The sequence below is a fragment of the Phascolarctos cinereus genome, unplaced genomic scaffold (genome assembly GCF_003287225.1).
Source record: "Phascolarctos cinereus isolate Bilbo 61053 unplaced genomic scaffold, phaCin_HiC Scaffold_3;HRSCAF=262, whole genome shotgun sequence".
Taxonomy (NCBI): domain Eukaryota; kingdom Metazoa; phylum Chordata; class Mammalia; order Diprotodontia; family Phascolarctidae; genus Phascolarctos; species Phascolarctos cinereus.
This window is the reverse complement of record NW_027555736.1, coordinates 34178519-34198670: the sequence shown is the minus strand read 5'-3', so window position 1 is coordinate 34198670 and position 20152 is coordinate 34178519. Positions and strand designations below refer to the sequence as shown.

Genomic DNA, 20152 nt, shown 5'->3' with positions numbered 1-20152 from the left:
GTGACCCTGGGCAAGTCACTTAACCCCATTGCCTAGCCAAAAAAAAAAAAGAATTCTGTCTCCTAGATATTTTAAGAAAGGGCTAGATAAGTCTATGAAGGTGAAGTGGCTAATAATTTGCCTCAACTTTCCATTTGTTACCAGATGGAACCCATTGTCTAATAATTAGGAAAGATTTGAGTCTTATACCCAATGCAAAAACTGACTGGGTTACAACCAGTAAGACAACTTTCAGTTATTGCCCTAAGGGCAGCTAGGTGTCGCAGTGGATACAGCGCCAGACCTGGAGTCACAAAGTTCAAATCTAGCCTCAAACAATAGCTGTGTGGCTCTGGGCAAGTCACTTGACCTACTTGCCTCAGTTTCCTTATCAGTAAAATGGGGACAATAATAGCACCTTCTTCCTAGGGTTGTTGTGAGGATTAAATGAGATAATTATTATAAAGGGCTTAGCCCAGTGCCTGGCACATAGCACGAGCTATATAAATGTTGTTATTACTGAAAACCCACCTTCATACCTTTAACTCCTTACTTCCATTACATTGAACCATCTCCTTTTCCACGCATGGGAGAAAAAAAATGCTAAAAAGCTACTGGCAGTTTGTATTTTTTAATAAAAAACTGCAATTTTTATAATCTACTTTTTCTTTTACTCCTATTTCTAATATTTCATATGCAGTAACACTACAGTTATTGGTTTTATCACAATATTTGAACAGCAACTGTTTCATAATATAAATCCCACTTTTATTTAAAGTCCACACACATATTGTGTGGACTTATTTCAGTAGCACATTCATAAATCCTGTCATTTTTAATAATCTAGTTCTTATAAAAATGTCAGGAACATCTGAGGCATTACAGTTTTAAGCAGCTTTATCTATGAGTAGCAAGATCTGAAATGCGATAAATGAGTTTGAGAAACTATACATCATCTTGGCTATTTATAACAATAATATTTTCCCCTGGGGTCTTCTTTCAAGGCACCTAAATAAATCTGTGTATTTTTATACAAAGCCAAAGTGTGCCATCTAGTGCCAGGCAGAGAATTTACAGACCATGCATAAGGTTTTCCAACAAGATATATACATATTAGTGACCAATATATTTATTTGCAGTGAAATTTTTTGTATGTTACAGCAAACAACTTAAAAGAATTTTCCACACATTTCTGAGAACGTATTTGAATTGTATACTGGTCCACACTTGTTTCTACACTTGCTCTTCATTCTTCCAGGTAAATAGGGCTCCATGTAGTCTTGAAAGAGTTACGTATTTTGGTGGTTCATGTTCAAATTCATATTTTTATTTCTCTGTAACATGTCCAATTTGCCACAAAAATTTTTAAATTACTTGCACTGCTTAAATATCAGGTGCGATTCCAGTTTGAATTTCTAGTTTTTACACATGTTACCATTCCTGTGACATCACAATGGCGACAATGTGTAGCTCTATATGAGTGAAACAAGATGAATTTAAACATATCTATAAAATGTTTATTTCAGAACCATGGTCATCAAAATATTTTCAACTTTATATTGTGGAAATAAGTAGTATCTATGCAGAGAAATGAGCAAAAGGCAATTAGCCGGGTTTTCTTAATTCTAGAGTACTAGACCTAGAGTTAAGAAGACCTGGTTAAAATTCCACCTTGGACCATAGCTGTTCGAATAGGCAAGCTGCTTAAAGTCTCTAAAAAACTCTCTGAGACAGTGTGATAGACAGGCTGTGGTCAGTCTTTCCAAACCTACAAAATCCAATTAACCTACAATTAATCTGGTGACAAAAAAACAAGAATGAAATCAAACTTGCTTCCAAGGAACAAATGTTCCATGGAGGAGATACACACCAAACAAGACTGTACAGAAGAAATTCAGGATAATTTGGGAAGAGAGGGCCTCACAGCTGAGGGAATCAGGAAGGGCCTCCTCTCAGAGAGGGCACTGGAGGAGACGCGACCTCTGAGAAATAGCTCCTAATTACAGGCAGCATCAGCACAAAGTGACATCATGGTAGGGAGGGCACGAAGGAGGAGCCCGGGCAAAAGCCCAAAGCTGAAGAGAGGGTGTAGTGAGTCAGGAGCAGGAAGAAGGCAGTAAGGCTGGACCCCACAGCTGGGAAGGGAAGAAGACATAGGCAAGCTGGAAGTGGGGCACTTTCCTAGTCAGACAAGAGTGTCTGTTTTATCCTGAGGCCATAAGAAGCCTCTGGAGGTTAGCAACACAGGAAGTGACAAGTCAGACCTGAACTTCAGAAAATCACCTTGGCAGCTGTACAGACCAGTGGTGTCAAACTCAAGAAGAACCGGTCCCTGGGAGCTACATGTTGACTTGGAAAACCACAAGCAAAAATTAACTATTTTGTATTGTATTTTTATTTTTTAAACATTTCCTGATTATATTTCAATCTAGTTCAGGCCAGGAGTTTTGGTGCCAGAAGTCTGACGCCGCTAGCCCTGAGGACAGACGAAAGTTGAGAAAGACTAGGCTACCAGAGAAGTTGTGAGGTAAAAACAACAAAATTTTGCTATTTATTTGATATGTGATGAGAGACAGTGAAGAGTCAAAGACAGCAATGAGGTGGTGAAATTGGGTGACTGGGACTCAAAAGAAAGAGTGTGAAGGGACAGAGACGGAGGGAGAAAATTTGGAACTCAAATTTAAAAAAAATATTAAAAATTATTTTTACATGTGATTAGGGGAAAATAAAACATTAAAATCATAAAAAAGAAATAGTGAAATTCAGAAGAAGGGTGGGATGGGAGTGATGAGCTTTGTTTTGAAGGCTGAGTTTAAGCTGTCTAGTGGGTCATTCTATCAGACACATCTAATCAGTAACTGCAGATGCAAGCCCAGAGCTGAGGAGAGGCCAAAGCTGTAAGTACAGACTCAGTAGTCACTGGTGTAAAAATGATCATTAAGTCCATGGGAGCAAAGGAAGTCCCCAATTGAGAGAGTGTAGAGAGAACAGAGGAAGAGTGCTCAGGACAGAATCTTCAGGGACAAGCACAGTCAGGAAACATGATACAGATCATGATGAACAGCTGAGGAACAGAGGTCATCCAGCAGGAAGCAAACTGAGGCGCGGCAATGTCACACAGTCCAAGAGATAGGGAAGTCCAGAAAAAGCGGTCAGGATTAAGAAAGGGCCATCAGATACGGTCAACAAAATCCAAAGTTCAGGCCAAAAGTAAATGCTTTTAATTTACCTTAACTTGGAGAGAACTAGGGCCTGGAACAAAGCAAGTGCTTTAATAAATGCTTGCTAATTGACTATTTACATGGAATTTCTCTTCCATTCTCTTCCACTTGTGAGTAATTTACTGAAAGGGTGATGACATTTGTGATTTTTTTATTCCACTACCTTATAGTGGTAGGCAGGTGGTATACTGGAGAGAGACCTAGGCCTGAAATCGGGAAGACTCCAGTTCAAAGCCAGCCTCAGACTTCTTATCTGCAAAATGGGGATAATAACAGCACTTACTTCCTAGGGTTTTTATGAGAATAAAATGAAATATTTGTAAAACACAACCTTATAAAGTGCTAAATCAATGCTAGTTAAATGGTGTCGAAAAAATTGTCTAGATTAATTTTTCACTGATTCATGATAGTTTTCTAAGTAATCTATCATATTGTCTGAAAATAAAAATAATTTTGCTTCCTCTTTGTCTGTGCCTATTTCCTCGATTTATTTTTCTTATTATATTTCTAGCACTGTCAAGATTGAAAGCAACGAGAAGTCTTACTTTAACTTGATCTTATTGGAAAAGCTTTCAGTGTTTCTGCTATCAATTATGTCAACGCTTGCTTTTAGATACTTTTGATCATATCAAGATTCCTTTTATTCCTACAGTCCAGTGTTTTGTAACATAAATGAGTGCTGCATTTTGTTTAAGGTTTTTTCTGCTTCTACAGATACAAATATGATTTTATTACCTTCATTCATGTTTTAATTTTAATCATTAATGTGTTTATCATTTTCCTAATACAGCAGCATCCTTACATCCATGGCACAAAAAATGCAAACTGTCATAGTGACTGTTTTTAATATATTGCTTGTATCCTCTTTGCTTATATTTTATTTGATATGTTATATTAATATTCATGAATAATTTTGGTCTATAGTTTTGTTTCTCTACTTTCTCTCTCCCTAGTTTAGGCATCAATACCATAACTCTCTCATTGGAAAAACTGGTGATGCATCATCTTTCTTTATTAAAAAATTTATGTAACAAAGAAATTATTTGTTCTTTAAATATTTTATGCAGTTCACTTCTAAATTCATCTGTTCTAGGGTTGCTTTCTTTTCCTTTGGGAGATTATTCCTAGCTCAAATGTTCTTTCTGATAATTAATTGTTTGACAATCTACATTATGTTGCATTAATCTAGGCAATTTATATTTTATAATTATTCAACCACTTTTAAGTTTTTAGTTTTGTTGGCATATAATTGATTATAATATTTTCTTACAATTTTGTTTTCTCTCCATTTGTTATCAATTCCTCAATTTTGATTTTGGTAATTTGGGTTTCCTCTCTTTTTTATTTTTAAATCAAATTAGCTGATGTATTATCTGTCTTATTGGTCTTGTAACTTGGTATTGATTTTTATTTCTGGGCAGCAGTCTTCTAATCTGCAAAATGAGGATGTTAGAATAGATGACCTCTAAGGTCCTTTCTAGCTCTAAATCTGTGATACTATGATCTCTGCTCTTACAAGGTAAAGGTCTGACTGTACAAAGACAGCTGATTTGGAAATGACTCCCACAATGGTAAGGAGTAGCTTCTTATCTCTTAAGATGTAGTCAATTTCATTATTTGTTGTTTGCCATTTCAACCATCTCCCAACTCTCCTCTTGAAGAAAATGCTCACCGCACACAGCCACAAGGCTTCTTTGTAATCTACAAACCTTTAGCTTCTTACATTCCTTGATCCCAGCCATATTCTCCGCCATCCTCCCCTCCCTTACCTTTACATTAAAGTTTCCAAGTACAAAAGTTTATAGCAATTAAATTAGGAAGGTCTTACTAAGTTGTCTGTAGAATCTCTATAGCTGCTCATCCTCTGCAATTGGTGAATTAGCAGTAACTATCTTCACAGGAGACAGCTTACAAAATTTCATCATAAACAACGCAACACTAAATGACTGAGCATCCCATAAAATTAGGTTTCTTGTTGCCTCTGGATACACAGTTCAGTTAAATAAGTATTAAATGTATTTGGCACTAAGGATACACAAGGCCAAATAAAGCAGCGCGTGCCTCCCCTCCACCAGGATATAATAAAGCCAGTGCCATTGGAGGGGTGGGCGGCCTTCAAGCCAGCTCTCTTCCCCTTCAGTTTCAAACTCCATTTTTCTTCAAACTTTCTAAGATTCACTTCCTCCAGTAGTTTGTCAGCCCATTCAGGTAGGTGGACAAGGACCTCTCATGGAGGATGCCAGCAGAACAGCTACTGTTTCTAGAAGGTCTGAAATCTGTCACTTTTAGTACTGTCTGCTCACCCCCACCCCACCCCTGCTACCATCGCTGAGGGCTATTTTGTACTTTTCATTATGTCACAGGTTGCCACAGCCAAATAATTCATCCTGCAATGGCCAGACCACTAGCCACGAACCGTTCCTTACATATTTAGTTAGGCTGGTCCTCCGGAGGTAGACAGTCTCTTGCTGAGACCATACTGCTCATATCTTTTCCAGCACAACAGAAGATGTCCATTTTCCCTGCTGTACACACTCCTCCTCTAAACTGCTCCGTTTCCTTCCAGGTTGCTGCCGTCTCCCTAGTCATCAAGGCTGACAGCTGTGAGGATGTCTTCCCTCTCCCTCAACCCCAAATCAGATTAGCCACCATCTTGTCAATCCTATGTCCATGCCCTCCCCTTCCTGCTACTCACACGGCTCTCGTTCAAGCCCTGGTCACCTAGGCTACTGCACAATCCAATCTCTCCTCCAGTGCCTTCTCCACAAAGATAATCTTGCTTAGGCAAAAGTCTATTTGAATCAAAAACCTGCTATTCTCTATACTCTCTTAGATAAAATACAAACTCCTAGCCTGGAATTTAAGGCCCTTCACAGCCTGACTCCAGCCTATTTTACTCCTCTTCATGATTTCATCTGGAATAATGGAAAGATCACTGGATTTGGAGTCAGATGACCTGAGTGCAAATTCAAACTCTCCTACTTACAAGCAATGTGAGTTCTCTCCTCTCTGAGGCTGTCTCCTTATCTGTAAATGAGGGTGCTGGTCTAGATCAGAAGACATCAAAACACAAAATGTAACTGGGAAATTTTTAACAAAATAAATAAAAATAAGATAGGACAAAGAAATGTTCATATGTGGTTTTCTAAATCACTCCGTGGCTGGCCCACAGGGATCCTTAGGTATGGTTTAGTGGCCTGTTACTATTTGAATGTGACAGCACTGGTCTAGAAGATCTTTGAGGTCCCTTCCCAACTCAAAATCTATGACCCTATGAACTCAACATTTTAGCCCAACTGATCTAATAGCTGCCTTCTGAATCTGAAAGCCCATCTCCTACTTCTGCACTGTCCATGCTGAAATATACTTTTTCATCATCAAATTCTAAGAAGCCACAAAACTTCAGTACCACTTCCTCCAGAAAGGCTTCACTAGTCTCCAGTTCCCCTATTTGTCAGGACTCTGTCCCTTAACAAATAGCAATGTATCACATTTACCCATGCTCATGCTAAATCCCATACCCTATCAGTCGCCTAATGAGACACTGCTTGGTGGCCTTTACGTTTACCTTCAAGTATTACTACAGCATACCAATTATGGCTATGCAAAAACAAAATGGACTGTCTCAAGAGAAAATGAGTTACCCATTCCTGGAAGCATTCAAGTAGAGGCAAGAGAACAATCTGCTTGTAAAGACTCTCTTATAGAAGAAATGCCTGCATTGGGCAGGCTACTTGAGGACTACCTGAAAGGGCCCTCTCAACTCCTAAGATTCTGCCTCATCTCCCACAGTCCAAATAGCCTAGCATGTAACAGGCCATAGAGCTTACTGCTGAAAAGGATAAAAAACTGAAATGAAATGCTGACCAGAAAGCCCATCACCAGAAGAGAGTTCAGCAATGTCGGATCCAAAGTCCTTGCCTGGTCATACGTAGAGAAAAGTCTGGGAAACAGAGTGCAAGGGACATGGCAAAGAAAGCAGCTACCACTTTTAAACATGTAACATGGTCCAGTTCATCTTCTTCCAAATCAGAGTTTCAATAGAAACAAAGTTTTTACATTTAATAATGTTATAAAGGGAAAAACAATATGGAAGAATAAAAAAGCCAAAGGAACAAGATGATCGCGTGTGGAGAGAGGAATAAGGTGTAAGAATACTACAAAGGCAGGAAGGATCCAGGTCATAAAGAGATTGAAATGTCAAACAAAAGAATTTATATTTGATCCTGGAGCTCACTAGCAGAGGGGGGACATACTCAAGCCTATATTAGAAAAATCAGGTTGGCAGCCAATGGAAGGTAGAGGAGTGGGGAAGAGACTGTAGGCAGGGAGGCCAATTAGGAGACCACTGCAATAGCCCAGGCGAGAGATGATGAGAGCCTGCATCGGTGACGTGGCTATATGAGTAGAAAGAAGGGAATATAATAAAAGATGTTGTGAAGGTATCAATGACAAGCCTCGGCAACAAACGGGCGACAGAGAGTGTGACGCTGAGGCTGTGAGCCTGGGTGACTGAGAACACCCCAGCAGCATCCTCAAAATTAAGAGAGAAGACTGAGAGATGGGGAAGTTTGAGGGAAAAGATAATGAGTTCTGTTCTGGGTATGCTGAATGCAAGACACCTAGCCAACACCCACATGAAACAGTCCAAAAGGCAGCAAGTGATGCAGAACCAGAGCTAAGAAGGGGTATAAGGTTAGATATATAAATACAAGAATCACAGGCATAGAGATGATAATTAAACTGTGAGAACTGATGAAGTCACCAAATGAAAGTAGGGAGAGAAAAGGAACCAGAACAGAGTCTTGGGCCCTAAGCCACAGTTCTGGGGAGTAATATGGATGAGGAGACAGAGAAGGAGTAGTCAGACAGGCAGAGGGAAAACAGGAGAGATCAATGTCATGAATACCCAGAGTAAAGCATTTGGGAGGAGAAGAGCAGCCAACAGGATCAGATGAAGCAGAGAGAGCTGAAAAAGGACAAGGACTGGAAGAACACCATAAGATCTGGCAATTACAAGATCATTAGTACTTTAAAGTGAACACATTCAGATGAGGGATGAGGTAAGAAGCCACACTGCCAAGGGCTGAGGAATGACAGAAATGGAAGCAGTGGGTGAATGTGGGTAGTTTTTCCTAAGAGTTTAGCTGAGAAAGGGAGGAGATAAAGGCTGACAGCTTGAGGGGACAGCACAGTCTTGTAAGGATAAGGGAAACCTGGGCATGTTTGAAGGCAAGAGGGAAAGGAACCAGGAGAAAAAGAAAGATTGAAAGTTAAAAAGAGGAGATGACTGAGGAGACAATCTGCTGGAGAAAACGGAGGAGAGAGGAAGAAAAACTATTTGAGTGGCAGAAACAGTGCCGAGATCTGCAGTGGGGTCTAAAAGGTGTAGGACAAGCTCAGTCAAACTGTCCAGCTTGATCTGGAGTTCCCACCCTTAGCATACCTATGTTTCCCTATATTTTATGCGAGTCTCCTGGAAAACCATGTATGCCAGGGCGTAATGCAGCCTGTACAAGGTCCTGGGCAGAGAACTCCAAAAGATGGGACCGGTGATAATTCTGTATCATGAGGCTTAGCACAAGGCTAGCAACAGCTATCTCCTCAACAGCATCCTCTTAATTAAGGTGTGCATATGACATGAGCTGCGGCAAGTCAGCAGGCCCCTGACAACAAATGAAAACTATGCGCCCAAGTAGGAATGATGAGAACAGAAGAGAAAAAATGACTTGGCCAACTTAAGAGCTTGGGAGAGAAAAGGAAGGGAATTATCCTGAGCACAGAACAGAATGCTAACAATACACACAAAAGTCATTATCCTAAGAAAGAATGGATGGGCCAAGCTAAAGAGATCCACGTGATGGCACGAAGAACTCAGGGACCCCCTAGATTTTAGCACATTTCCAAATAACTGAGCCAAATGCTGCTCTGAATGATTAGGCCCTGCAAATGATTAAAGACTGACATTGACCTGGAGGGATCATCACAGGGCCCTGTTCTGTTTGATATTTTATCAGTGGCTTAGATAAAGGCAAAGGCGGCATGCTTATAAAACCTGCACATGAAACAGTGATCATGTTGGGTGACAGAATCCAGATGCAAAATGATACAACAGGATGAGGACCATGGGATTAATATAACAAGATTAAATTTAATAGAAATGAAGTAAGGTCCCAAAAAGCAAATGAACAAATTAGGGGAGAGTTCATGTTAAAAAGATCTGAAATTTATAGTGGTCTTTTTAAATGCTTGGTATGAGTCAACATTATGGTATGTCAGTCAAAAGAGCTAATGCAGTACCGGGGGGGGGGGGGGGCACGCCACTAACAGAAGTCTGCAATGAGAGAGTTTATAGTTTCACTCACTGCCCTCTATTCTAAATGTAGCACTGAACTGTGTTCAGACCATAGTTTGGGGAGGACAATGACAAATCAGAACACATGAAAAGGGGTCTAAGGGCAGGCCTTAAATGTGGGTCCCTGAGAGAGCAGTTAGTGGAAGAAGCTCCCAGTGAATTCCTGAAATGAGTACACAGTGAGGAGAGTGGGGACAGAACTGGAGTCTTCAAACACAGGCTGGGTGACCACTCGAGGTTTGGCCTCTCAAATCCCTCCCAACTCCAAGCTTCCTGCAAGGAAACTGGTCAATGGAAAAGGACTGACTTGCAAGGTAACGTTCCCCATCCCTGGAGGTCTCAAAGTGGAAGTGGGACTAGTCAACGACCCCTGCTTAGGCCTAGCATGGACCGGACGACATCCAAGGTCCTTCCCCACACTTTGAGATGCTAGGATTTTATGAAGGAACAAGGACGCAATCTGCACAGCTCCTCATGCTAAGCTGAGTACTGGGCAATTTCCTTCTCATAGGACTGACTTTCTGAAGCAGCAGGAGTTTGTGTGCCTTCCTTCAGCAACTCAAATAGTCCGACTCCTCTTCTCTTCTCGGCTCCCAGGTTCACAGCCCATGCTACTAGGTTGTAGGCAATCAGCTTCCAAGTTAGAATCAGTCAGCCAAAAGGCACTGATTAAACACCTATTATGTGCCCAGCATTATTAAGCACTGGGTATACAAAAGAAAGGCAGAAAACAGTGCCTGCTGTCAAGGTGAACCCAAGGGAGACAAAATGCACACAACTACGTACAAACGAGCTCTTACAGGATAAACGGGAGACAACAAAGTAAGGGAAGGCTCTGGAATGAAGGCACCCTGGGCAAGGCTTCACGAAGAAGATGGGACCGGAGTTCAAGCCGAGCCCACTGTTTACCACACTAAATTCCAACATGAGCTCTGACAAACCAGGCTTTCATGTCCTCAGCTATAAAACAGAGAGACTACTTGTACTACCTACTTCACAGGCTTGTTGTGGAGAAAAGGTTTAGAAAACCTTAAGCCACTGAAAAATGAAAATTATAAAGCATTTTGCAAGATAAATTTTTATTAAAATTCGATGAAGTAAAAACAGAAATAATCCAAAGCAGTTCAACCTATTTTGTTCCAAAATCTCTGCAAGATTTCCTCCCTTCACTAAAGTCCTGTTCATGTCAATGAGGTGACCCCGATTTCTCAAATACAAGACCTGGCAGGTTCCACTGAGCTGGAACGGCTCCAAATTGGAAAGGTCCAGAGATGAACACTACGTCTACTGTCAGTGGACAAGTTAAGTTCCAAGAAGCTGATCACCAAGCCAGCTGCATCACCAGGAATTTTCCAGCCACAGCAACTCTAAAAGATCAACTGAGCTGCTAAGGGGCTGCAATCTGTGTCATGGAGGGATTAACCCACACTGGCAAAAATCAAAGATCTAGTCTGAAGTTTTACAAAGAGATTCTCTCCCACAATCCAAAGCATATTTTGGGCTGTGTGGTACCAACAATTTTCTTTTAAAGCACAGACTATTTTTTTCTTTCAAGTTAAGAGCTATTTTTCAGGTAGAGATTTCCAGATCTCCTACAGCTTCCCTCTGCTTCCTCCCCGTCCCCTTCCCTTAGTTTGTTCTACACCCTATAGACCCCTCCACAGACCTGGGCACTGTTTCAATCACTCAAATAGCCTTCTTTCCTCCCAGCCATCCCAATCCCATACCCCTAGAAGACAAAGAAGCATTTTCAGCTCCTTCCAGAATCACAATGAAGGAAAAGCTTTCCTAAGGAGATACTAACCCAGGGGCAGCTTGTTACACCAAAAACAGCACTTAGCTAAGAGTAAGTCATGGCCTAAGTCACCCACCCATCCTCTGATGATTAAGGTATGAGGAGATACAGTAGCTGGGCAGTGCACTGTTGTCTAAAATCGTCTGTAGCTGGGAATGGAGGATTTGGAGGGGGCAGGGGGTGGAATATTGAGTATACTGTTAGACAGGATAGACGTGCTGAGTTTTACCCATACGCTTTTTTTCTCCTTTTAAAATCTTTGTTACAGATGACAGCTAACTACATAGAGGAGAAGGGAAGGATATTTAGGAAATGAATGTGATGTAAAAACAAAATGAGTCAATAAAAATAAGACAAAGTTTTAAAATAAAGTAACCTGTAGCCTACATGGCTTTTTCTCAGTGACTGACCCCAAGTGACGTAGGGGATGAGGAGGCAGAAATCAATTGCGTGTAGAAGCATTTTAGGGACAGCAAGGTATCACGCTGGCCTTCCAGCTTGGTCAGAAAGGATGTGATGCTGGTTATAAATCTACCAATACACTAAAGCCAGGGCACTGAAGTGGAGTGAAGCCAAAGCTTTCAGAGAGAGAAGTCATTCCAGGCCCAAGACAAAAGAGACAACACACATTTGTGAAGGGATCTGGTCATCACAGCAGATCTCACGAAGACAAAGGGCCAGATGGAACCTTCAGACAGGACTCGGGGAGCTAGTGTTAATCAGGTAACTTTTGGAAACATTCAGTATGAGGATCTATAGAGATATAGATATATACATATACAGATACACATATACATCTATGTGTATATATAAATATATCACATAACTCTATATTCTCTGTGTAAATAAACATATACACATATATGTAATCTATTTATACACACATGCATGGAAGTATATCATAACTTTCTTCTTCCTGTGTAAATAAACCCTCCCTAAGATTATGTTGGCTCAAGCGGAGGGGACAGGGGGACACTGAAAGAGAAGCTGGCAGCTCCCAGACACTGGCAGTAAGGTTGGGGTTCACAAAGCTAAAGAGAAGGGCCAACAAGGAATCCAGCTAAAGACTGGCTCGAAGTTTAAGCTCGCAGAAGGGGAGCAGCGCAGGACAGGTTCCCCTCGGGATAGACCAAGCTGTCATCTGTGCACGCACAAGGGAGATACACTACTTGATCTCAAAGGCCCCCTCCCAGCAACGTGCCTGTGATTCTACCCACTTCAGAGCACTCGCTGCTGAGAATGTTGGGTGGTGGCCCCAGTGAATGCCTTAGAAGACACTGAATATGACAGAGTACTCAGCATCACTGAAGTCTGTTACTGTAAACACACATATTTACTCCACTAAGAAGGTGCCTAGGTGTATCGTAAACCTGAAAGCTGCCTACAGTAGAGGGGGGTAGCTTTCAAAGCCCTGGAATCCCCAGGTGTCTTCCCTTGTAAATGAGAACGACAAAGAATGAGGAGAGCACAACAAAGACGGCGAGCCGTATCTTGTCGCACTGCACCCACAGCCTCCCAGGGCCTGCGTCACTGGGGAGGGTGATGACTTAACACGCTCATCAGGCAGAAACCCCAGCTGTGACCGGGGCCCAGAAACCCTCCATCCTGGCCAGGGCTCACAGCTTTGAATTTACATAGCGCTTTTCTCTAAGAAAATATGTACAAGCATCCTCACAACCAAGACAGGAGGCTTTAAAGAACCCTAAGAACAAGGAATTTTTAAGGATCAGTGAGGAAGCATTTGTAACAAAGCAACAGAAAACATTATTCACATATGTACACATATTTGTATGTACTAGTGTACACATGCGTGTGTGTGTGTGTGTGTTCATATTGCAGCTAGGTAGCACAGAGGACAGAGATCTAGACTTGAAGTCAGAATACCTTAGTTCAAATCTGGCCTCAGACACTTACTAGTGGTGTGATTTTGGGGAAATCACTCTCTACGCCTCAGCTTCCTCCTCTGTAAAATGGGATAATAATAGCACCTATCTCCCAAGGCTGTTGTGAGGATCAAATGAGATAATATCTATAAAGTGTTTTGTAAACCTTAAGCTGCTATATAAATGCTAGCTATTATTTTAAAATATAATATTAGCAAATAAATATTTTATGGACAAGCAAACAGCTATTTGTTCCCACCCCTCTCCTCAACTCTTGAATGTCTGTCTAGTTTGGCTAAGCTGACTATCTGCTCTGGAACAAGTGACTTTGGAGGGGGTCGGCTATCAGCCTTAGGCAGGCTATAGGCCAAGAGTCCCACCGAAAACAGTAGCAAGACAAAGGGTGACAAAAGCAGACAAGATCGAACATGTGTCTGTAGCCTTTCCTTTGTCTTTCCTTCAGTAATAATGAAGTCTCAAATTTGTATGATATACGTCCTACGCGTATTTTTATATATTTACACACACACATTCATATAGGGCTCTGTAGGTTTCAAAGCACTCTTCCCCCTATGACCTCACCTGACCTTCATAACAACCCTATGACACAGGCAGTCCAATGTTGTTATATGCTCCGCTAAGAAAACCTGACAGACAAGATTTCAAACTTACAAAAAGAAGCGGTTGGAGGATAATTCTTCTTTGTCTTACACAAGGATTCATCATAGAATACTTAAGAACCTTACCTCAAGTCTCTTTAAAATAGGATTCAGAAAAAAATTTAAAAAAGTAAAAATAGGATTCAGGTCACACAAATGCATACAGCCATCCAAAAGTAATAACCACCAACTAATTAATAATATACGTGTAGAAGTGCTTACTTATAGAAAGAACTGTGTAAACTAGATAAATTTACTTCTCTTGACTTTGTTACCAAAAATTAAGTATTTGGGGAGTTTACAAAATGTTCAGGGGATATATTAAGTTTTAGAAAAAGGGCAAGCCCAGATAAAGTTTTAAAAACAACTTTAAAAATAACTTTTTAACTGCACAAGGCAAATAATCTTATTTCAAAATAAATCTAATTTACACAATTTTTAAAAATTGTTATAACTGCGTATAAGAGAGAATAACTTACCATCATTAGATAATCTTCTTCTACTTCAACAGGCTCACTTATTACATTTTTGGCTGAACCCATGGATTTTGACCTCTGCAATAAAAGACAGTATCAGACATTAACGTCATCTTTTTTTAACACATTCAAAATAAAGCAATTTTATCTTCCGATACATTAAAAAACTGTTGACAAAATTATTCCATTCATATGTCAGTGAAAAAAAATTATGACTCTTTACATATGTAGCTAATGAACATTTCATGGAATTTAAGACATCCCAACAGGCTTTAGAAAACACCAAGTCCAATTTCCTCATTTTGTAGATGAGGAAATTAAGGCCCACAGGAACCAAATGACAGTTCATACTACTAGTTTATGGGGAAGCAGGAATCAGAATTTTTTTTTCTGACAGTATAGTGCTCTGCTATGCATTTCAACGTTCTTAAAGCAAATCAGAATAACATTTTCTTTAAAAAAAAATCCACGTTAAAAGTGTCGGTAGTGGGTTTTAAAGAAACATGTGCCTGCCCAAAAAGTCACTACCTATACCTTTGACTCAGCAAGGCCACACTACTCAACCCGTCTCCCACAAAGAGCAAGAAGGACCCACTGGTACAAGCATATAGAAAGCATTTAAAGTTCTTTTTTGGGGTAGTGACCAAGAACTAGAAATTAAGGGAGTGTGCATCAACAAGAAAACGGGTGAAAAAGTTATGATAAACGAATGTGGCAGAATATCATTGCGTTGTAAAAATGATGTTTTCAGAAAGACTTGGGAAAACTTGTACGACCTGATACAGACTGAAGTGAGCAGAAGCAGGGTAACAATTTATATAATAATAACACTGTAAAGACTTAAAATAATCAATTTGATGACTGACCACAATCCCAGAAGATGGATGATGAAGAAGGCTGCCCACCTCTCAACAGTGAAGGGATGGACTCAAGATGCAAAATGAGATAGACATTTTTGGACATGGACAATTCAGGAATATGTTTTGTTTGACCATACAACTTACAACTGTTACAAGGGTTTTCCTTTTTTTCCCAATGTGATTGAAGGGAAGTGGGGAGGAAAGAAAACAACTGCCTGTCAATTGGAAAAATAAAATAAAATAAATCTTCAAGAAAAAAAAAAAGAAACATGCTACACACATAATTAAGAAAACTCCTATCCAGCAATCAAAAATAAAAGAGACAACAGGACAGGCAAGAATGTCCTATCTTTTCCCTATATGAATTTTGACTACCAGTCTAGGACCAAAAAAAAGGAAGCAATTAACACCAAAACTCTCATAATCTTCCCAATAATCAGTACTGTACAGAGGTGAGAAGCCCAGGGTTTTCTCCAAGTCTTTCGTTTTGCTCTGCAATTCAGACATACTTACTGGAGACCTAAGGGCACAGAAAGCTCAACAGCTTAGGAGCAAGTTTGTCATCCATGCCTATCCGATGTTACTAGCAGGACAAAGGCGTATCATGTTATCCATTCTTTCACCCAGCATCTGAGTAAAGGTTTATTACATGCAAGGGCACATATAAAATACTACTTGTTCTCAAGAAGAAAACAGCAGACTAGATGTCAGGGAACCTGGATTCAAGCCAAAGATCCAACACTTATTACCAGCCTGATCATGAGAGATTTTTTTTAATTCTCTAAGACTCAGTTTCCTAATTTGCAAAATGAAACACCTACCTTACAGAGGAGTCAGAAAAGCATCCTCCCCAGTCCCCCAGGCTCACAGCTAGGGGTCCTCCTTGACTCCTTCCTCATCCCCCCCCATCCAATTCATTGCCAAGACAGACCTAGTTTACCTTTGTAACATCTGTCACACAAGACCCCCTTCCCTCCTGATACAGTCACCTCCCCCTTCCCACCCCACCCCCAGGGCCGAGCCTCAACCATAGGCCACAAGTCTGTCCTCATTCCAGCCTACCCTCCATCCAACCCTCAGAGATCTTCTACCACACACGTTTGACCATGTCTCCCCTCCCCTCCACTCAGTCAACTCCAGGGCTCCCTACCACCTCCAGGATCAAACAGAAAATCCTGTCTGGTGTCCAAAAATCCTTCCAAACCTGCCTTTCCTATCTTCCAAGTCTTTTTACACTTCCCCTCCCTCACATATTCTATGATCCAGTGGCCAGAGCTCACTGGACGGTCTGTGCCCCCCTTCCAGCACCTCAGCTTCCAGGCACAGGGCTCTCTCCCTACAGGCTTCCCTGGTATCTCTTGCCTTCTACAGGGAGCCTTTACCAACCCCATTTAATGCCAGTGTCTTCCCTCAGTTAATCTGCCAATTTCTCCTTCTCTAGCTTGTTTGCATATAGCCATTTAAATGTCATCTCCCCCATCAGCCTGTGAGCTCCTTGAGGGCAGTGCCCGTCACTAACCTTTCTTTGAACCCCCACTGCCAAGCACAGAGCCTGGCACGTGGAAGGCACTAAATAAATGCTTATTGACTGACTCAGTAAACCTTACATAAATGCAAGTTATTGAAGGTTGTGTTTTGTATTTAGGAGAGATAAGTACACAAAAATAAAATATGAAGAGAGAAAAATAGGAGAGGTGCAAAGTACTAAAAGACTTCAACAGAAGGAAAATCACCTCCAGTTAAAAGCTCCAAGGCACTTAAATTGTAACAGTCAAGCACGGACTCAAAGAGAAGAGAGAAGGCAGCAGCTTCCCTGTGCCTACTTTGAAGAAGTGGGGGATTACCGGGGTGGAACACTGCATACACCATGCATTTTAATATGGTGGTTAGTTTTGCTGATCTGGTGTTTGCTTTTTTTTCATCTTTCCTATCCTGTGTTATGAGATTGTTCTCTAAGAAGAGAATGGGGGGATGCAATAGGATTTGTAGGTAATTAAAAACAAAAGATATCAATAAAAATTTACTTTAAAACATAAAACCTCTTGGGCGACAGATCCGTGCTGCCAATCTTTGTACTGGCAGCCCAGGCCCTTGGCACAGTTCCACTTAATGCCTGCTGACTGGCTTGGGGGTGACTGTGGAGGCACAAAAGGCACCCCTGCTCAACGCTGGGAGTGTAGAGCACCAGTCCAGACGAGGGCTGACTTTACATCTTCAGGCACCATGGCAATCAGTCTGATGAGAGGGAGCTGTTCAGTTCCATTATTTTATGACTATCCCCTGAACACTTCAATAGAGCCATGACTTCATCCAGATAGCAGACAGTCTTCATGATCCCCATGGCCAACACTAGGATGACAGGCCTCAGACATCCGTCCATCACCAGGTCTGCCACCCTGGAAGGACCTAACAGACTCTACATTCAGCTGTCAGAGACCAAAGAGAACTCAGGATCCCAGCACGATGAGGAATTTGGTAGAGGACTCCTTGTAGGTGGCTTTGAATGGAACAATCAGTATTTAATAAGTCCCTACTATGTGCCTGGCACTGTGTCTAGTGATATGAAAGACTGCCTAAAAAACACCTCACAATGCCTGGAACACAGTAGGAGTACAGAAGCTTGAAAATGTGTGGTAAATGGGACTCTCCTAATATTGGTCAAAAGCTTGAAAAATTTACTCCTTTCTACTCATTTTAACAGCTTCAAGCAAATGGTTTTCTATTGGATGAGTAGGGAGGAAGTTTTTCAGCTTATCATGTCATACAGGAAAATCTTTTCAACAAAGCAGTTCCTTCAGTCATTTTCAAAGCTGTTCCATACAGGATTATAGGATTTTTTTCAGCATTTGTGGGTAGGCAGGAGGGACGGAGCAAGCATTTATTAAGCACCTACTATGTGCCAGGTACTGTGCTAAGCAGTTTGTAAATATTACCTTACTTGACTCACATAACAACCCTGGGAGGTAGGTATTATTATGGACCCTATTTTACAGCTGAGAAAAATGAGGTTAAGTAATGCAAAAAGAGGTTAAGAATGATGACCTCAATTAGTTAAAAACAAGTCCATGAATATTCCTTAAAGTCAGTTAAAATACACAAAGCATACACCAAATTACTAGTAACTGTCTAGGAAGAAAGCTCAAATTCCTTACAACAAGGTTAGAGTTAACACTCTTAACACTAAGGAATCATTTATGCAGAAGCCCTAGGAGGAGAAGGAAGGCACGAGCTGCACCCAGCCCTGACAGGAAGCTGGACTCTGCTCTTGTGGAGTGCCTCACTTCAGGCTTCTGGGACAGACAGCACAGGTTCTCTCTGGCTCTGGTCACTTGGGTCCAGCAGTCCAGGCTGGGCCCCGCCTCCAGCACCTGATCCCGAGCCACGGCCTCATCCTCTAGCAGGGACTTGTAAAAGCTTCCAGGAAGCACCAGGGCAGCCAGGGTGAGGGAGGAACCTGGAGTGGGCCAAGCACCCTGGAGAAGGGGCCCATCTGGCAAAGGAGGCAGCGGTTCAGGTGAACCAACAGATGGTGCTCTAGAGTAGAAGCCTGGATCATGGCTCTAACCTCAAACCTGACAGTGAGCTGCTCTGAAACCTTGGGCAATCACATTCCTTCTCTGGGCTTCGGTTTTCCCCTAATTCTGTTCACGTCTCACCTTCAGGTTTAGGGTAACCTTTGTGAGGAATGGGTGGGTGGCAGACCCATTTTACCACCGTTAAAGACAGAAGCTCATCTGTTCCACAGGCACTTATCAAGCACCTATGATGTGCAAAGCACCAAGCCAGGCACCGGGGATACAAACACAAAGAATGAAACAATCCTTACATTCCAACAAGGACATGTAAAATTATATCTTTAGTAAAGAGTCCAGGCCTGGAGTCTGGAAGTCTCGAGTTCAAATCGAGCCTCAGACACTTCCTAGAGCTGTGTGGTCCTCGGCAAGTCACTTCACCGCCACCTGCCTCAGTTTCCTCATCTGTAAAATGGGAATGGCAAACCTCCCAGAGCTACACACACGCTAGAGGGGCTTTCTTTCTAGTAACCGCGGGCCCGGTCGGGGGTCAGGGCCAAAGGCCAAGGCCCGGCCCTTCAAGGGGGCTGGGGACATGCAAAGACCCGGCCTCGAGGAGGGGTCCGGCACGCAAGGAGGGTGCACCCCGCCGGCTCTGACAGGTCGCCCCCGCCCGGGCCGGCTCGGACCTCCCGGAGGCGCAGGGACACACACGTGGCACTGACAGCAGCCCGCCCCCTCCCCCGCTCGGGGAGGGGGCCTCCCCTCCGGCGGGGCTGGGGGGTCGCGGAGTGACCCCCTCCCTCCATGCCTCCCCTATTCGCCCCCCTCCCCCACCTGTCACCCCGCCCTTCGGCGTCGGCCCGGCCCGGGGGTCTTGGAAGCGAAGCCCGGGCCGGCGGCGGGGGCGGGCCCGAGGCGAGCCCGGGGGGAGGGGAGCACCCCGCCGCCATCTTGTCCCCTCAGCCGCAGGAGGCTGTCACCGGCCGCCTGCCCCGCCCTGCGCCCCCCGTCCCCCGCGCCCCTCCGCCCCCCGCCCCTCCCTGGCCCGCGCACCCCCGCGGGACAACTCACCCCCGACCCGCCGACCGCCCGGCCGCCCGCCTGACTTCCAGCCAGGCTGACCGTCCTGGGGCCGCCTCCTAGCGTCCCGCCGGGGTGGGGGCGGGGCGAGGACGGGAGGGGCGGGGCGCGGGCGGGGCGCGGGCGGGGCCTCCGGGAGTGCTCACGTGACGTGTCCGCAGCGGCGCGCGCGGCGCCCGAGTCTCCCAGGGCCGACTCGCGTGGCGGGCGCCGGGGGCGGGGCGGGGCGAGGCGGGGCGGACGTGCGCCTGCGCCCGGGAGCCCTGGACTGCGCTTGGATGCGGCTCAGGCTGGGTAGCTTCCCGCCTTTCTCCTAGGCCTGGGTCTGG

General features: G+C 43.1%; 1 protein-coding gene across 1 annotated transcript in view; it reads right to left on the bottom strand.

Moving 5' to 3' along the window:
- Positions 1–19898, bottom strand: part of SCAPER (S-phase cyclin A associated protein in the ER) — a 415034-nt gene extending 395136 nt beyond the window's left edge. The window contains 2 exon segments of the mRNA XM_020976028.2: positions 14372–14446; positions 19815–19898. Of these exon segments, the coding sequence (XP_020831687.2) occupies positions 14372–14434 (63 nt within the window). The 5' untranslated portion in view covers positions 14435–14446; positions 19815–19898.
- Positions 19899–20152: the final 254 nt, after the last annotated feature.